Source organism: Thalassophryne amazonica, chromosome 12 (genome assembly GCF_902500255.1).
Source record: "Thalassophryne amazonica chromosome 12, fThaAma1.1, whole genome shotgun sequence".
Lineage (NCBI taxonomy): Eukaryota > Metazoa > Chordata > Actinopteri > Batrachoidiformes > Batrachoididae > Thalassophryne > Thalassophryne amazonica.
The window spans coordinates 79,331,901-79,350,850 of NC_047114.1; the positions used below are offsets into that span (position 1 = coordinate 79,331,901).

The 18,950-nt window shown below is 40.4% G+C and overlaps 1 protein-coding gene across 1 annotated transcript; it reads left to right on the plus strand.

Annotated features, from left to right (window-relative positions):
• The first annotated feature begins 1,529 nt into the window (after positions 1 to 1,529).
• Positions 1,530 to 18,938, plus strand: ftr67 (finTRIM family, member 67). Its single transcript, XM_034184022.1, has 7 exons — positions 1,530 to 2,154; positions 5,445 to 5,540; positions 5,691 to 5,924; positions 14,261 to 14,420; positions 14,526 to 14,627; positions 14,936 to 15,037; positions 16,507 to 18,938. Exons 1-7 carry the CDS (start codon positions 1,558 to 1,560, stop codon positions 16,572 to 16,574), a joined length of 1,359 nt encoding a protein of 452 aa, XP_034039913.1. The 5' UTR covers positions 1,530 to 1,557; the 3' UTR covers positions 16,575 to 18,938.
• The last annotated feature ends 12 nt before the right edge of the window (positions 18,939 to 18,950 follow it).

Sequence of the window (18,950 nt, forward strand, 5' to 3'; positions counted from 1 at the left end):
TGCTACTATGTGCTGAATTGTCTCTGGTGCACATTTGCACAGCCTGCAACTTGGGTCCTATTGGCTGTGGTAGTCTCCTGCCTCTATGGATCTGGTGCTTAGGGCTTGTTCTCGTGCTGCCATGATCAGAGCCTCTGTGCTGTCCTTTAGGCCGGCCTTTTCTAGCCTCTTGATGGCAGCCACTTCCTTTATCTGTCGATGGTACATCTTGGTGAGCCATCTTTCTGACGTATTCATGGGTGCTACTCGTCTCATCCTGGATTGTGGATCTGACACTCATTAATCCTCACTTTGCTTCCTTGCGTTACTCATAGAGCCTCACGGTACTGTACTTTGGGTGAAAACCTCTGTGGATTGTGAGGAATTTTTGTGTCTTGACATCAGTGGCATCTATCTCCTACCGTGACCAAGTTATTATCCCAGCAGGGTATATGATAACTGGTAGGACATATCACTCTGATTTTATTCCCACCAATGAACAGGCTTCTCTGCACCTGTCTTACCTTCTGAAGGTATTTGGTTGTGGCTGACCTTCTTGCATCTTCATCATGGTTCCCATTGGCTTGTGGAATTCCTAGGAACTTGTAGCTGTCCTCTATGTCCCCTATCCTTCCTTCTGGCAACTCCACCCCTTTTAGACTTGTGTGTGTATATATATGTATATATATATATATCGGGTGTCCCCAACAACATTTTATCAGTAAAGAAAATGGTCAAAGCATATGTCTAGGAAATAAATTTATGGCTGGATAGAAAGCTGAAAGGTTGAAGTTTTTCATGCCAATGTCAATAATGGCCCTGCATTTTGTCAGTCTAGCATAAAGTCGCTGCACCTGTTTGACGCTCTTGGTCTGGTGCCAAAACTCAATTTTTGTTAGCTGTAGTATGATTAATCTTGGCATTTTCCTGAGTCTTGCTTGGATAAACTTCAGGGTCTCTGCAAGAAAAAAAGAAACATAAGTGATTATGTTTGTAGCATTTAAGGGTCAAACCAAGTGTTTTAAATGTATATTTTTTTGGGACACCCTATACTATATATATATATATATATATATATATATATATATATATATATATATATATATATAAAACACAAAAGCTTCCAACACAGGCGTTAATTTTCTTTGTGGTCCTTATACCCAGGCAACAGTCAGAGGAAGAATTCAAGTAAAAGCAACTGTATAATTAGTCTTACTGAAATATAACTAGTCATTGACTAGACCACAAACTTACAGGTGGCAACAATTAAAATAACATTTAACTTAAAAATAAAGAAATATTAAAAATTCTGGCACGGAAATCCATTTTATGCTTTTTTTGTGTTGTCCTGGCCAGTGTTATATATATATGCATGTTATATGCAATTTTTTTAAAATACCAAATAATTTCAATCAATAATATACAAATCGTCGACGTCACGAGTAAAAAAAAAAAAAAAGTAAATAAAATCCCCCCAGGCCACGCCCCCTGCTGCTGTCTCTTCCTGTAAACAGCAGCTGTCTCTTGTTCTTTTCTGCGGTACTTTAGTGTCTTAAAAAAAAAAAAAAAACTAAAACAATGGCACAAGCCGGGTTCGCCTTCGATAAGGACCAGTTCAACTGTCCGATATGTCTGGACGTGTTGAAGACTCCGGTAACTATTCCGTGCGGTCACAGCTACTGTTTCGACTGCATCCAGAACTACTGGGACCAGGACGACTACTTAGGAGTGTTCGGCTGCCCGCAGTGCAGACAGAGCTTCAGCCCCCGGCCTGCCCTCGCCAGGAACACCGTGCTAGCCGACGTGGTGGACAGATTTAGGAGGATCGGACTCCAGCAGGCTGACGCGACCCCGGACCAGAGTCTGGCCCGAGCCGGGGACGTGGAGTGCGATGTGTGCAGCGGGAGGAAACACCGAGCGGTCAGGTCGTGTCTGGTGTGTTTGGCTTCTTACTGCGAGCTCCACCTTCAGCCGCACTACGAGTCCGGCGCCTTTAAAAGGCACAAACTGGTTCCAGCCTCCGGCAAATTGCAGGACAGCGTTTGTCCGCGCCACGACAAGCTGCTGGACCTGTACTGCCGAACCGACGGCCAGTGCATCTGCTGCGTGTGCGTGACGGAGGAGCACAAAGGCCACGACAGCGTGCAGGCCGACGCAGAAATGCAACACAAACAGGTAAGAACCGGCCGGCTGCCATAGCAACAGGCGCGACTCCAGCCTCGACGCTACACCAAAACGTAAACTTCACCTCTTATTAGTTTGAAATATACATAACAGTTTAGACTTGGGCTAAAAAAAAAAAAAAAAAACCAACATTTTGGAGAATGTTTGACAGGCGTTTTAGGTGCCACTGCGCATGTGCAAACTGTTGAATCTCCCCAGAGTTGATTTGTTCTGCGCACTTTTCGAATCGGATCCGAAAATGAATTTGAACCACATCGAAATTATACTAATGCGCAAGACTCTTGGAATTGCCCGAAGTAATGTTTGAATTTCCAGACTTTTTACAAAACACAAAACAAAATAGTCCTTGGTGGAGCAGATAGTGAAATGACTGCATTGTATGGTTAAAAAACCCACATTTTGCACAGACATTGATTAAAAAAAAAAACATTTTGCATTTTGGGATTTGTCAAATTTGTAAAAATATTTGAATGCAAATTTTAAAGTTATTTGTAGAATTTTTGGTTATGTTGTACTGGTATTTTATCTAAATGATGACTAATGTCGAAATAACCAGTTAAATGGACTGCATTTATAGTTAAAGCGCTTTACAGTGATACCTCACATTCACTAACACTATATGTCAGGACACTACCATGCAAGGTGCTCACCATGCACTGGGAGCAACTTGGAGACCTTGCCCAACAGTCCTGAGTGACAGGTATTTGAACCGAGGATCCTGTGGTCACAAGTCGACTACTTCTTTAACCACTTAACCATCATATGAAGTGACTAATTCAAAAAATGACTAATTGGGGGGGTGGGGGTGTGTGTGTGTAGATTAAATGATTACAAAAATGGTTGCTCTGCTTTAGGTTTACCTGAATATTTTTTCATAAAAATCCATCGAACTAATGAATACGTTTAAAAAATAATAAGTGGATATAATTATGGCAGCCGTAAATCTAAATCTTGAGACTGTTCTCATGGCAGCTGTTGTAATTGATGTTCTGAGAGTCAGTGTTTTGCTAGCTCCTTGATTGTATAGTGGTAAGAATCTCCCCTGTCAGTGCTGGAGATAGGGATTTGGTTCTCTGACGTAAGACTTCTTGTTTGTTTTTTTAACTCAGCCAACCAGCTTTCTTGTGTGAGTTATTCTTTGGGTTCATGTGTCTCTGTAAGATTTGGATTATTTGGGCTATTAACGTTACGCTGTCACGTTACCACCATCATAATAACCATCTAATACATAGTTACAGTTGACGTAACAATATCCACGGTCTAAAAAAAACAAAAAAACAAAAAACCCTAACTAAACCATCTGAATGCTGAAGCATCTGAATGCTAATGCCAAGGCATTTCAGAAGTAAATGACATACATATTTACAGGGCTTGACAATAAGGCAATTTATGCACTGGCCCACAGGGCCAGTAGAATCTGAAAGTTACTGGCCCGGATGAAAATATCACTGGCCCATACTTTCACGCCTGTGCCAAACCGGGGGGTAACTGATAAGAATTTTTTAAATCAACACTCAGACATTAGAATTGGGTTTCCTTAATGTAAAAACACTTGAAAACAAACAAAATTCTTATACTACATGATAAAAACCTTAAAGTGAGTAAACTTTGAAAAAAATGTCGGTAGGTAACTGATAGGATTTTTTTCAACACTCAGACATTAATACAAAAATAAATTTTATTTCTTGATCATTTACAAAAATTAATATGTTAAATTTCATAAACCAAGTTCCCTTGCTAATGTTGTCACCGTGGGGTTTCCACAAGGGCATGCTGATTAGACTTTTAAACTGGCGTATGAAATCATACCACATTGTCTACCAGGACATGGTATACTTATACTTACTTGTCAGCATATTCTGGCATGGCCCTACAAGTTCCACAGAAGACAATCACACTCTCCTCATCACGCTCCAGCTATGGCCGTCTTTTCTTCCAGGAAGTTTGCCAAGTTTTCCTCACCCTTTTCTTCTCATATTCAGCATCAGCAGCCTTCCTCTTCTGTGCTTGTTTTGAGGGTGATAGCTGTTCTTTCCTTTGCTTTCCTGGTTTCTGCCCAGGGGCAGGAGGTTTCAAGAAATTCATAATATTCACTGCGCTCGATCTTGCTTAAGCGAAAATGACGCGTCGATGTTGAAGCGAAATTTGCGCCACATCAGAAGATGCGCCTGCAGACGAAGTTTGTCTGCACTTCGCAATGTGGTGCAACATGTCCTGTCTCTGGTAGCAGCCTGTGAGCAGGACGTATGTCTCTTTTGTCCTTTATTTCACAACTATGACAAGAGTTTTTGGAGGAGCAGCAGCCCCACAGCAGCGGGAGCGGAGTTTCTTTTTCTTTTAAAATTGTTTACATGTGCGCGCGTGAACGGGACAGTTGGTCCTCAAGTTGGGTCCTGCAGAGGCAGAAGGACCGCTGAAAGCAGCCATCATCCAGACGCAGCTCCTGCAGCAAATAATGATACTGCCTGAATTGGGAACGTCTCATGACGTTTGTCAGCTTTCCACAACAACTCGCTCCCTGTGATCAAGGTCCGTCATGTTAACTTGACTGACAACCGGAGCCGGCGAGCTGAATGGAAGCTCCTCCTATTTGATGACGCACCGGGGCGAATTTTCGCAGCAAAAGCAGAGCGACACACCGGGTGAAGGAGGCGCGTCCGTTGCCACGCGACCCCCGCGAATTTGTAGCATCTGATCGCGCCCGGTGTGAACGCGGCATTAGACTAATAAATCTGCCCAAAGCGATTTTAATTCTTACTGGCCCATACGGACCAGTGAAATATGAACTTCACTGGCCCGTGGTGGCCCGGAACATGTAAAAAAGGCCGCCGGGCCATCGGACCAGTGCTATTGTCGAGCCCAGATTTATCATGACCAGGCAAAGTCTTATCTTATACAACGAGCCCCATCATTGACAGTCAACTTGTACTGACTTAATGGAGGTCAATTGTCCGGCGGCTAAGGTAAGATGCCAGCTTCATATTTTCTTTACTGTAACGATACTGTGTTTCCACACATTTCTAATGACATTTTTGTCAGTTCAAGTAAGTGGTGATAAAAAGGTTTACTGTGTTAGAATTCCTGTTCTTATATTTGCATTTTTGTCCTGATTGAAAAGATGAACCCCAAAACATCTAAAAGTAGAGCCTAGGTTAAAATATGTCAGATTTCCCCTTTAACCCATCCAAATCACGTTAGACAAAATCTGACCACTAAGGGGCAGCAGCAGTGCTGCTTGAGAGATTTGTCAGTTGTTGGTTCACTTTGATCTTTTACCTCAGCAACAGCTTGATGAGCTGAAGCAGAGCTCTCAGATGAGGATTCGGCAACGAGAGGAGATGGTCCAGGAGCTGAGACAAGCAATTATGACTTTCACTGTAAGTGCCAAAACCTGTTTTTGTAGACATATTAACTGTAAATACAATCCCCAGTCCTGCAGATGTGGACATTTCATAATATATTCTGTGGTGATCCTGTTTGAATGTTTTCCTAGAAGCTTTGTTGCGTTTTACAATGTCCTCCTTTAGCGTTCTGCCCACTCAGCAGCTGAGGAGAGCAACGGCATCTTTACCGAGCTGATCCGCTCGATGGAGCTGAAGCGTTTCGAGGTGAGGGAGCTGATCAAAGCCCAGGAAAAGACAGCTGTCAATCAGGCTGAGGAGCTGCTGCAGAAAATCCAGAAGGAGATCGGTGAGCTAAAGAAGAACATGGCAGAACTGGACAACCTGTCTCGTGATGAGGACCATGTACATTTCCTTCAGGTAAAACGGCTGACACGAGTAATCGTAGAAACAATACGGAGTGAAACTGCACCATAGACATTTTGATGGAAGTATCAGATGGATAATAAATAATCTTAGTCTGTTAAGCTGGATGCAGATGAAACTATGGTGTCATTTGATGTGACATCGTTGTTCACCTGCATCCTCACTGCGGAGGCCGTCACAGCTGTGAGGCAGAGGCTGCTGGAGGATACATCTCTACTTGAAAGGACCAAACTTACACCAGACCACATCTGCCAACTCTTGGAGATCTGTCTCAACACCACGTATTTCCTGTTTATGGGGAATTACTACAGGCAGATCCATGGTTGTGCGATTGGGTCTCGGGTATCCCCCATTGTGGCAAATCTGTACATGGAGCTAGTGGAGAAGAGAGCCTTGGAGTCATTCACGGGCATTGCTCCCAGTCACTGGTTCAGATATGTCGATGACACATGGGTTAAAATCAAGCAACAGGAAGTGGAGACCTTTACAGAGCACATCAACTCGGATGACTCCAATATCAAGGTCACACATGAGGATGCCAGAAACAACCATTTAGCCTTCTTGGGCTGTGATGTTATGATTGGAGAGAATAGGCAGCTCCAGACAGGGGTTTACAGAAAACCCACTCACACTGCCCAGTATCTGCTCTTTGGCTCAAACCACCCCCTTGAACACAAGCTCGGGGTGATGAGGACTCTTCAACACAGAGCCCTGCAGGTGCCCACAACTACAGAGGGAAGGGCTAAAGAACAACAACATGTCCGGAAAGCCCTCACAGTATGTGGTTACCCACGATGGTCCCTGGATAAAGTGCAAAAGTCTCAAAGAACAAAGAGACCAGACAGACAGGAGACAGAGCCAAGAAGAGGAGTGTCTCTCCCTTATTTAGCAGGAGTAGGGGAAAAACTACAGAGGATCTTCAGACGGTACAAAATCCCAGTTTACATTAAACCTGTTAACACCTTGAGGCAGAAATTAGTTCACCCTAAGGACAGGATCCCTAGTTACAAACAGAGCAATGTAGTGTATTCTATCAGATGTCAGGAAAACTGTAACAAACACTACATAGGTGAGACTAAGCAGCCATTACACAAAAGACTATACCAGCACCGCAGAGAGGGTGCCGGTGGACCTCAGTCTGGGGCTGCTCGATTAGGGAAAAAAAAAATCAGTATCACGATTATTTAGGTAAATACTGAAATCACGATTATTCAAAGGATTATTTTTTTTTTTAGTTACACAATGCATTTATTCAGCATTTCTCTCACTCTTAAAAAAAAAAAAAAAAAAAAAAAAAAAAAAAAATTGTTAGACGTGTCACAGGACTGCTCATTTATGGAGCAGTTTTCTGAAGAAAAATCCTTGGAAATGTTTTTTTGCTGTTTGTTTACCTCAGAATTTCTGATTACTGTTTAAAAAAAGTTTAGAACACTTGTAATTAAAATAGCTAAATAAATCAAATGGTTCTTTAGAAACCTTTCATCTGTAAATTAAAACCACCTGTTATTTCAGATTAGATAATTTCTTGTTTAACATAAGGAACCTCGGACATTTATTTTTAGACAAAATAACATGGAAATTTGTACATTTTTTTTTAAGTCTGGTAGATTATTTGTATCTCATTTCAACCAGAAAAACAGATACTGTACATAAATGCAAATGTTTATTATAAATGCAACAGGAAATAATTTAACAATGACTGTAGTGTGATTGTAAAGTAGGATTTCTGTGACATAAACCTCATGAATCATGATTAATTTTTTTTAATGGTCATTTCAACTTGTAATTTCGCCAAAATATGTAATTGCCTTTAATGTTATCAGGACAGTCATTTCTAAAATATGAATTTGAGCACAATAAGTGGAGAGCTTCTACCTGTGTAAATGTCTTTGGACTTTGATTCGTGGACATTTTTAATGATTCGTTCATTTATTGTTAAAATATAAAATGAAACATCTTTTTTAAAAATAATAAAATAGTTGCTGTTGAAAGAGCCTTTTGTTTAGAAGCAGGTGACGTTATGCTGGATTCTTGGGACCAGATGAAGGTCTCTTCTGCAGCTTTGAACTCTGGTGGTTTTGCTGAAAGACACTTTTGTCCCGTTTTGAAGAGCAGAGATGTTTTCTTTCGACCGGACTTCGTGGTGTTCAGCTCATCAGTGGAAGTTTGGTTGTCTGCACAGCAAATGTTCCTGATTAGGACAAATAAAAATATTTCTTTAAATATTAAGAAACACTAAACAGTTTATATATAAAAAAGGGGGGAAAACGATGAAAAAAAAAAAAAAAAACGCCTGAAAAAATAAGTTATTTAAAGTTGAGCTTTTGTGGTGTCTGAAAAAAGCTGTAGCTTTATTTGGTAAAAATAAAAAAGACTGAACCATTTACAAATTAAAGCGTTCACTCAGATCAACTATGCTAAAAGGCTAAGCTAATGTAAGCCAATCATTAAACCTTCAGAGCAGTTCAGTAAACGTCACGTTTTATTTTTACATTATTCTCACCTAGATAAAGCTGCAGAACTAAACTCCGTTGGGCAAACTGGGACTTCGCATATATCCAAAAAGTGTGAGATTTCGGACTGAGTGGGTTTGCTCCATCACTCCGGCTGCCTGCCTCGCTCTGCCCAGGAATGATGCCTGAAGGCCGGCTTCTCCGTGCGGTTCGGCCCGCTGTCGCGGTTCGATCGATATCCCACCAAGTCATCAGTCCTCCCTTGGTCGGCGTCACTCTGAAAAGTAGCTGAAAAAAGCTTCTCCCAGCAGGGTGATGGGAGAATCATTCTACTGCTGTTTTTTAAAGCTTTTTTTGTGGTTCAGGCGACGCAAATTCAAGAAGGCAATCGCTGAACTTTTTTCAGGTTGTGGAAACAGCCAGTGTGTGACGTAGCCACAATCTCTGCCCCCTTGCCGCTTCCGAAGCGACGCGTCTGACGTCATGCGTCTTGGGACACGTTGACGGATTGGCCTGATGAAAGGCCCTTAAATCGTTTCACTCGATTATATGAGTTTGGAGATCGTTTGATACAAATATCGATATTGCAATCGAAATTCGGTTAATTGCACAGCCCTACCTCAGTCTGCAGTTCATTTCCACCTTAAAGACACTAACCACACATTTGAGGACAAGGAAGTTAAAATCTTAGCCAGAGAAAGGAAATGGTTTGAGAGAGGAGTGAAGGAGGCATTTTATGTGAAACAGCTGAAACCCAGCCTTAACCGGGGAGGGGGTCTGAAACACGCTTTGTCCCCTGTTTACAATGGGGTACTCAGGTCAAAGCAGTTTCAGTCTTTTGTTCATGGTAATGAGTCATTCACGTCATCAAGAGAGCCGCCAGGAGAGGCATCCGTCCCATCATTAGGAGGGACAGCTGCCCTGTCATTGGGAGGGTGCTAACTAGAGCACAATAGGTGCTAATTAGAGCTATTGTTCAGTCACTAGCCTATAGCAGTCTGCCTCTCGGTAGGAGGGGTCTGGTTAGGTTTAAAACTCCAGCTTTTGTGGCTTATGTTATTCTTCTCTACAAGAGTCAAGACAGAAGTCAGACTACCAGAGCAAGAATTTTAGCTGAGGAAGCTTCTGCGATTTGAAGAGAAACGTCCTCGCGTCAAGCAACCCAGTCCAGTCGAAGATTCAAGTTTCTCTACTATTAGTCTGTTAAAAATGACAAACACACGTGTTCTTTATCAGGCTCCACTCATTTTTGACAGTTGTGTCACATGGGAGATTCCTTTTTCCCTGCCACTTGGTATAAAGGAAATGTGTGGATATTAATAAAAGGCACCACTTTTTCATGCCCGATTATACTACAGATACTAATTTCTTAATAAATAATTTTGTCTGGATGTACTTTGCTAACCTTGCATCGAATTAAACATCAGTTTAACCTGTGAAACAAATATTGTCCTTCCCTGAAGAAGAACATACTTGGCCCACAAGTGACTGAGATACGCAGTGGAAGAATTGGATGGGATTGGATACAATTACTTTTATTTATTTTTTAAATTCCGATATCTGATCCCTGGCCAGTATCACACCAATGTTGGTCCAAAATATCGTATCAGTGATATTAATGGTACATGCAGTAGAGCTCTGAAACAACTTAAACTATGTTTTTCTTAACTTTAAAGTTACATGGTGAAGCTGTGAATATGTTGTGAGCAGACTTAACGGATCTGTCTTCCAAGACTAGTGCAGGGTTGATAGTGTATAAACAAGAACAACGGGTGAAATAAATACTTGAGCTGGCCATATTTCTTAAAACATCTTGCACCACTAATCAAAGTCAGTCTAATTTATTTATATAATAACATATTGACTGCTGTTGATCAAAGTCCTGTACAAATCAATCAATAAATAAATAAATGGTAAATGGACTGCATTTATATAGTGCTTTTCCATCTGCATCAGACGCTCAAAGCACTTTACAATAATGCCTCACATTCACCCCATTGTCAGGGTGCTGCCATACAAGGTGTTCACTACACACCAGGAGCAATCTGGGGATTAAGGACCTTGCCCAAGGGCCCTTAGTGATTTTCCGGTCAGGCTGGGATTTCAACCAAGGATCCTCTGGTCTCAAGCCCAATGCTTAACCACTAGACCATCACCTCCCCTATAAAATAAATACATGTGCATAGCAGCAGTATGTGAAACTACCGGATTTTCTGGAGTACAAGTTGCAAAGGAGTATAAGTAATACTTTTTTCTGTATGTGGAACTCACTTTTTCACACAGCATTTTCACTGGGGGGTGAGTTTAATAAGGGATAGGAGCTCGATGTAGCACATGTCTACATCACAGTGTGTCTTGTTACTTAACATAAATTCCAGAAATAAGCAAGATGGGCATAATAAACATGTGTAGCACAACATATTACATGTTATTTCTTGGAGTTTGGGTAAAAGAAATCATCAGATGGGGACGTGAGCAGTGGATTTTTTTCAGGAAGTCCTCAGCTTGTGGTGTGTACCATAAGGACTCTTAAATCCTAAAAATAAGCAAGATGGACAAATAAATATGATGGACAAGATATGGGATGTTATTTCATGCAGATGAACATGAACTGCTGGCCCACAGCATTGGAAACACAACAATAAAAATGTGAGTCCATCGGGCTTTCCCAGGAATTAATTATTTGGTATACAAGTTACACCAACATATGCACTGCAGGATCACCCAGATTAGTACATTTGTGTGTGTATATATACAGTAGTGTTCATAATAATAGTAGTGCTATGTGACTAAAACAATTAATCCAGGATTTGAGTATATTTCTTATTGTTACATGGGAAACAAGGTACCAGTAGATTCTCACAAATCCAACAAGATCAAGCATTCATGATATGCACACTCTTAAGGCTATGAAATTGGGCTATTAGTTAAAAAAAAAAGTAGAAAAGGGGGTGTTCACAATAATAGTAGCATCTGCTGTTGACGCTACAAACTCAAAACTATTATGTTCAAACTGCTTGTTTAGCAATCCTGTGAATCACTAAACTAGTATTTATTTGTATAACCACAGTTTTTCATGATTTCTTCACATCTGCGAGGCATTCATTTTATTGGTTTGGAACCAAGATTTTGCTTGTTTACTAGTGTGCTTGGGGTCATTGTCTTGTTGAAACACCCATTTCAAGGGCATGTCCTCTTCAGCATAAGGCAACATGACCTCTTCAAGTATTTTGACATATCCAAACTGATCCATGATACCTGGTATGCGATATATAGGCCCAACACCATAGTAGGAGAAACATGCCCATATCATGATGCTTGCACCACCATGCTTCACTGTCTTCACTGTGAACTGTGGCTTGAATTCAGAGTTTGGGGGTCGTCTCACAAACTGTCTGCGGCCCTTGGACCCAAAAAGAACAGTTTTACTCTCATCAGTCCACAAAATATTCCTCCATTTTTCTTTAGGCCAGTTGATGTGTTCTTTGGCAAATTGTAACCTCTTCTGCACGTCTTTTATTTAACAGAGGGACTTTGCGGGAGATTCTTGCAAATAAATTAGCTTCACACAGGCGTCTTCTAACTGTCACAGCACTTACAGGTAACTCCAGACTGTCTTTGATCATCCTGGAGCTGATCAATGGGTGACCCTTTGCCATTCTGGTTATTCTTCTATCCATTTTGATGGTTTTCAGTTTTCTTCCATATGTCTCTGTTTTTTTTTTGTCCATTTTAAAGCATTGGAGATCATTGTAGATGAACAGCCTATAATTTTTTGCATCTGCGTATAAGTTTTCCCCTCTCCAATCAATTTTTTAATCAAACTACGCTGTTCTTCTGAACAATGTCTTGAACGTCCCATTTTCCTCAGGCTTTCAAAGAGAAAAGCATGTTCAACAGGTGCTGGCTTCATCCTTAAATAGGGGACACCTGATTCACACCTGTTTGTTCCACAAAATTGACAAACTCACTGACTGAATGCCACACTATTATTATTGTGAACATCCCCTTTTCTACTGTTTTTTTTTTTACTAATAGCCCAATTTCATAGCCTTAAGAGTGTGCATAACATGAATGCTTGGTCTTGTTGGATTTGTGAGAATCTACTGAATCTACTGGTACCTTGTTTCCCATGTAACAATAAGAAATATACTCAAAACCTGGATTAATCTTTTTAGTCACATAGCATTACTATTATTCTGAACACTACTATATATACGAGGTCTGTGATAAAACTAACGTACCTTTTTATTTTTTTCAAAAGCTATATGAATTTGAATCACGTGCGATTACATCAGACAACCTTGAACCCTCGTGCGCATGCGTGAGTTTTTTCACGCCTGTCGGTTACGTCATTCGCCTGTGGGCTGGCTTTGAGTGAGGAGTGGTCCACCCCTCCCGTCAGAATCTCTTTGTCTGACAACTTCCTGAAAGACTGGCGCTTTGTTTGAGCAAACTTTTTCAAAAACTGTGAGGCACATCGAAGTGGACACCATTTGAGAAATTCAGCTGGTTTTCTGTGAAAATTTTAACGGCTGATGAGAGATTATGGACTGTTGCTGTCGCTTTAAGGACTGCCCACGGAGCGGGACGTCGCGATGTGCCCTGAGCCGCCGCTGTCTGCCTGTTTCGAGCTGAAAGCTTCCAAATTTAAGCCTCTGTTGACCCAGGACATCGTGACAGAACAGAGAACTTTCAGAAGAGGTCGGGATCAGCAGTTTATCTGGACATTCCACTGTTAAAGGAGATTTTATTAACGAAAGACGTGTGGACGGGTCGCGCGTCAGGACGCAGCCGGCGCGGTGCGGCGGCACAGGAAAAACACCTCCGTGTTGATAACCATTTGTAAAAACCAGGCGGCTTTTGATGGCTTTCAGTTGAGTATCTGAGAAATTGTTTAACAGCTGGACATGTTCCAACTTGTCCTTAAGGCTTCCAACGGAGGTGTTTTTCCTGTGGCTGCGTCCCGACACGCGGACCCGTCTGCACTTTCTTTCATTACAAAATCTCCTTTAACAGTGGAATGTCCGGATAAACTGCTGATCCCGACCTCTTCTGAAAGTTCTCTGTTCTGTCACGATGTCCTGGGTCAACAGAGGCTTAAATTTGGAAGCTTTCAGCTCGAAACAGGCAGACAGCGGCGGCTCAGGGTGCGTCGCGACGTCCCGCTCCATGGGCAGTCCTTAGAGCGACAGCAACAGTCCATAATCTCTCATCAGCCGTTAAAATTTTCACAGAAAACCAGGTGAATTTCTCAAATGGTGTCCACTTCGATGTGCCTCACAGTTTTTGAAAAAATTTTGATCAAGCAAAGCGTCAGTCTCTCAGGAAGTTCTCAGACAAACAGATTCCGACGGGAGGGGTGGACCACTCCTCACTCAAAGCCAGCCCACAGGCGAGTGACGTAACCGACAGGCGTGAAAAAACTCTCGCATACCCACGAGGGTTCAAGCTTGTCTGATGTAATCGCACGTGATTCAAATTCATATAGTTCTTGAAAAAAATAAAAAGGTCCGATACTTTTCTAACAGACCTCGTGTGTGTGTGTGTGTGTGTGTGTGTGTATATATATATATATATATAAATAAAAAACTTTGAAAAATGGTATGTCTTAGTATTGCGCTCACCATTAAAACAAGAGGAATCAATCACAGAGAGGAATCAATCAAAAAGTGATTAGAACACTGATGTGTTTGAGAAAAAATTTTAATGTGACTGACTGATATTTAACTTGTCCTTTTGAAAACCTTATTTCTGTGTATACTCAATAACCTACCGGTAGTTAGCCGATGCACGACTTTTTTGTATTCACTTGTTTGTAATTATCTTAACCTTCCAAACATTATTCTCTTGTTCACTGCACATTTGTCACTGCAGAGTTTCCATTCTGTCTGTGCTCCACCTGTGCTGTCGCTGTTGCCTTCAGTCAACGGTGACCCCAAACTCACCTTTGGCCTGGTGATGTCAGCCGTGTCAGAATTTAAAGGACTATTGCATGAAGTCTGCCAGGGAGGATTTGTTAGCATCTACGAGAAAGGTACAAAACTCTGCAGACATGGAGGCCTGTATTTTTGTCTGGTAATATAATTTTGATTATTTGTGAACAAAACCTTTTTTTTTTTTTTCCTCTCATCTGTTGTAGTGAAAGATGTAGTGATTGTGGGGTCGTCAAATCCTGATGTCCAGCTGAACTCATCAGAGCGCAGTGATGCTGAGTCACCTGTGCAGTTAGAAGCTACCACAGGTGAATGTTTGACAAATAAAATCTGTTGCGGACACACTGTGAATGTGTCCGCTGTCATACTAAATCCCAAACTATTAAAATTCTATTCATAGACTGTTTATTTTAATGTGACTTTTTTTTGGCGTAGTTATTTAAACTCCTCATTGATTGTAATCAGCTCTGTATTTACAGGTTCAGTCCAGTTAAGAATGCAGCATTTTCTCATGCATCATAAATGCCTCACTGCACTGTTTTAATCAATGAATCATCAGTGAATGTGCTCAGACTGTTAAGACTCTGCAATAACGATGTTCACTTTGTGTTCACAGCGAGTGTTCGTCCTGGTTTAGATCAGAGCCCTTTGAGCCCTCTCAACCCCTTCCTGGCTGCTCCAGGACCCATCATACCCACCTTTGGCACATCGCCATTTGGTAAATAAAGCTTCTTTTTGGTGCACAAACAACCCTCTTATAGGATGTCTTCTGGAGGTGGTAGCTTTAGTCAGAGTGCTCTGAATATTTACGAATGCAATAGAAAGAATATTTCATGCGATGAAAGATGAAATGTTCCATCTTACACCACAGGAAATATTCTTACCATTGCATGAATGAAAAAAAAAAAAAATCATTATTTGTTTTATATAACGCCTAAAATGGATCCTTGTCATTTGATATTTTATTAATTTATAAACAAGAGAAAAGGAACTTACATTTAGGTGTACGCCACTGGCAGTGGTGGGCACAGCTAACCAAAAACATAGCTTCGATAACCGCTAATCAGGTAACTGAAAAGTTATCTTTTATAACACTAAACCAATAAACCACCAAAAAAACGTATCGGAAGCTACAGCTAACCGCTAACTTTCAGTATTGTCTCCGGTACACTCTCAGCTACTAACAAGCCGATTTTGAGTTTAAACACCACCAACGCTTCTGATAGAATCAAAGGCGATCATAAACCCAAACACAGCCAATGAATCAGTGCTTCTATCTGTGTACTCCCTGCCCACTGCTGTAGGGAAGCGTCATTTACCTTGACAGCATACAGTGGTCCAGCTGCGAGGCAGAGGTCTTGAAAAGGAAAGCAGGTTTGACTTATGGTTTTGATTTATAAATCAAGTTAATCCCAATAGAATAACTACATTGTCAACTCTTAAAATGTACAGTGAAAATATAACACATATCTGTTCATTTTAAAATAATGCACCAATTCTGAAGATTTGAGCATTAACACACAGTTGCCCAAAGGGATCATGGGTAAACTGAGCCTCCGCTCCTACTGATTAGTTGACTAATTCATTCTATGTAAAAACCAACAAGTGAATGTAACGTGTGTGTTGGTGTTTACAAATAAATGTGCTTTTGTAAAATATGTAATTTTTTTCATTTGTTAAAAAATAGGCATTTGCAAAACCGAAAAGTCTGTTAAGTTGTGATTCAACAATTGTGTGATATAACCGGGCACCAGTAGATGGCAGTGTTCTATGCATTTTGACCCCGGTTATATCACACAGTTGTCAACCTGAATCACAACCTAATAGACTTTTCGGTTTTGCAAATGCCTTTTTTTTTTCTTGCTTTTTAGTCTAATGTGGTGCAACAAAGACCTGACTGCATCCTGCTAGATGGTTAGTGGTTATTGGATGGATAATGGAAATTGGGAGTAGGTGTGGTTGAACGTGCATGTAGCTTGAAGTGAGTTGATCAAGTTTCTTCCATTCCCCAAGCTTTTGCGTGTGCACACGTGTTTACATAACTAGATAAATAGAAATTTGATTTGTTTTTGGATGAAATTGAACATCACACTAAATCTTGCTTGACAAACACTGAAGGCGGTGTACATGCTCAGCCGTTTGTATCCCGTGCAGGTCATATCTGCTCTAACTCTTCTTTTTGTTCAGGTGTCAAATTATCCTCGGGAACCAGGTTGAGACACGCTCACAGACGCGCTCACTCCAGAAGGAAATAGACTTCAAAGTCAACATCTCACATACACAGACTGAAGATTATTATACTTGAGTGCTCTTCTGTGTCAGACCTGTATTATTCTGGCAGATATAAGTTCTACATATTTTATCTTTTGGTATTCATTTCATAATATTTGACGTTCATTTAATATTTATTACCAATCATCTGCACTTCAGTGCAGGTGGGAAGAAGACAGTGTTACGGTACTACTGAAATAACTCAGAGGTCATCGTTGTCTATAAAATCAGTTCTTAATCTACCTAGAATTTCTGTAAATATCTTTTCTCTATATATCAGTGTAACACAAGTTGCAGCTGGCTCATATGTTAAGAACATATGCCACCGTTTTTAATTTTGCAACAAACTATTGCTAATCTCCTCAACTGTAGTGGGGAATAAAAAAAGTGACATTACAGCAAAAAAACAAAAAAAAAAAAACAGCCTATCAAAATGGTACAAAAACCTGAAGCCAATGTTGACCTAATTGGCACTACTTAAGGTAACTAAACAACACTTGAAATCCAACCTCTGTATACCATGGCCTTCACAAGAATATATGGTGACCAACCTAGGGTGGTAGCTATAGATAGGTAGGGGGTCAATTAAAGATTACACAGGGGTCAGTATTAAAAAATGTCTCACTTATATTGAAAAGTATACCACATTATTTGTGTGATCATAAAGATTCCAAAAAGGTATAGTTTGGACTATCTATGACAGAATGTTATGGTGAAAAATGGTGACAAAAGGTCAGTTCCAATTTGTGCAGGATTTAAAATTTAAAGTTGCTCCAATTTAGGTGAGAATTAGTTGTTGAGTTCCTAGGATTTAAAAAAGGAACTGGTTGTGGTTAGTTATGTTGGGGGATGACGTCATAAAATCCAGTGGCCATTAACCTTATTTGACCATTACTTTGGAGACAATGTAATCAGCACAGTCAAAACTATTTCTATTATTAATCCTATTAGCTCAACCAATAATTTGCATTACTTTTAGCATTTTTTTTTAATCAACTTTCACATTTGACCCCTGTACAAACTGAAAATGTTGATCTTTGTTTCCATTTTTGTGGTTTTTAACCCCATAACTCTACAACATTCAGTAAGTATACCTCCCAGAATAAAACGCCATGAGGTACTGCTCGGGAACCCCAGGGTGCCAAACCTGGAGAACCCCAGATATAAGTACCTGTAGATAATTAAAGACCTCAGAACCACACAACCTTGGTACCACGTCTTAATCCACTACGATCTCGGTACCACATTAAATAATTTCATATGCGTTTTGGTCCGTTTTGTGGTACTGACTCTGTACCGGCGGTGACCTTTGGCCCCCCGTGGTGACTGCGCCATGTGACGGAGCACCATAAAGCTCCTTTAGGCTCAAAGAGCCACGACTCTGACGTTAATTGAGCGTTTATTTTTAGGATCCCTTTCCTCGATGTGGTGTATTTCTCAATTTTTAGATGATCCTCCACGAGTGGACGCAGACATCTACATAAGAAATTAATTTATAAAATGAAAATACCCATTTTTTTTTCCTTGATATTTTAGACAAACTTTTTAAGACATTTAAAAAAAAAACATTTCGGTACTATTTACCCCTTTTTGGTGTGCTGCCGGTAAAATTCAGTATATGATTCTTTAAGAGAATTACGTGAGGAACACATTAAAAAATTATACAATAGGACAAATATTACGGGAAATATGGATGAAAAAGTAAAATGACATTTCGGGACTATTTATTCCTTAAATTAGCTTGATAGGACAAATATTAAGGGAGAGTAAGTGGGCGCCTTCCATGGCAGCAGCCTGACATCAGAGTGAATGTGAGGCATTGATGTGTAAAGCGCTTTGAGCATCTGATGCAGATGGAAAAGCGCCATATGAATGCAGTCCATTTACCATTTAGTAAATTATAGGACAAAAATGTATGACAAATGTATGACATTAATAAATGTGGTTCTGAGATCTCTATAAACTGTCCCGGTATTACCTGCCCACATAGGAATAGCTCGCTTTCCACTTCTGTGATAGAATTCCATGTGCAGACTCAATTTCCATGTGAGGCACAGCCGATGATTGTGGTTTGTGTGTACTAAGAGGGCAGAGTGGCTCTGTGGGTGTGGAAGTGTAAAACAAGTAATTTCAAGCTTACATTTTGATTTTTGATAGGTTAGCTTTTACATGTACTGAAAGAATTTTGGGGAAAAAGCAGCTAAAACTGATTTTACCACAATATTCTCCTTTTAAAATACCATTTAATGCATTTTTTTTCTTAAACTGTAATTTATTTTAATCACGAGTGACTTTATTCCAGCACGTGTGTAATATATTTTGCTGAATGAGATGCATTAAAAGTGTACCAACCTTGTACA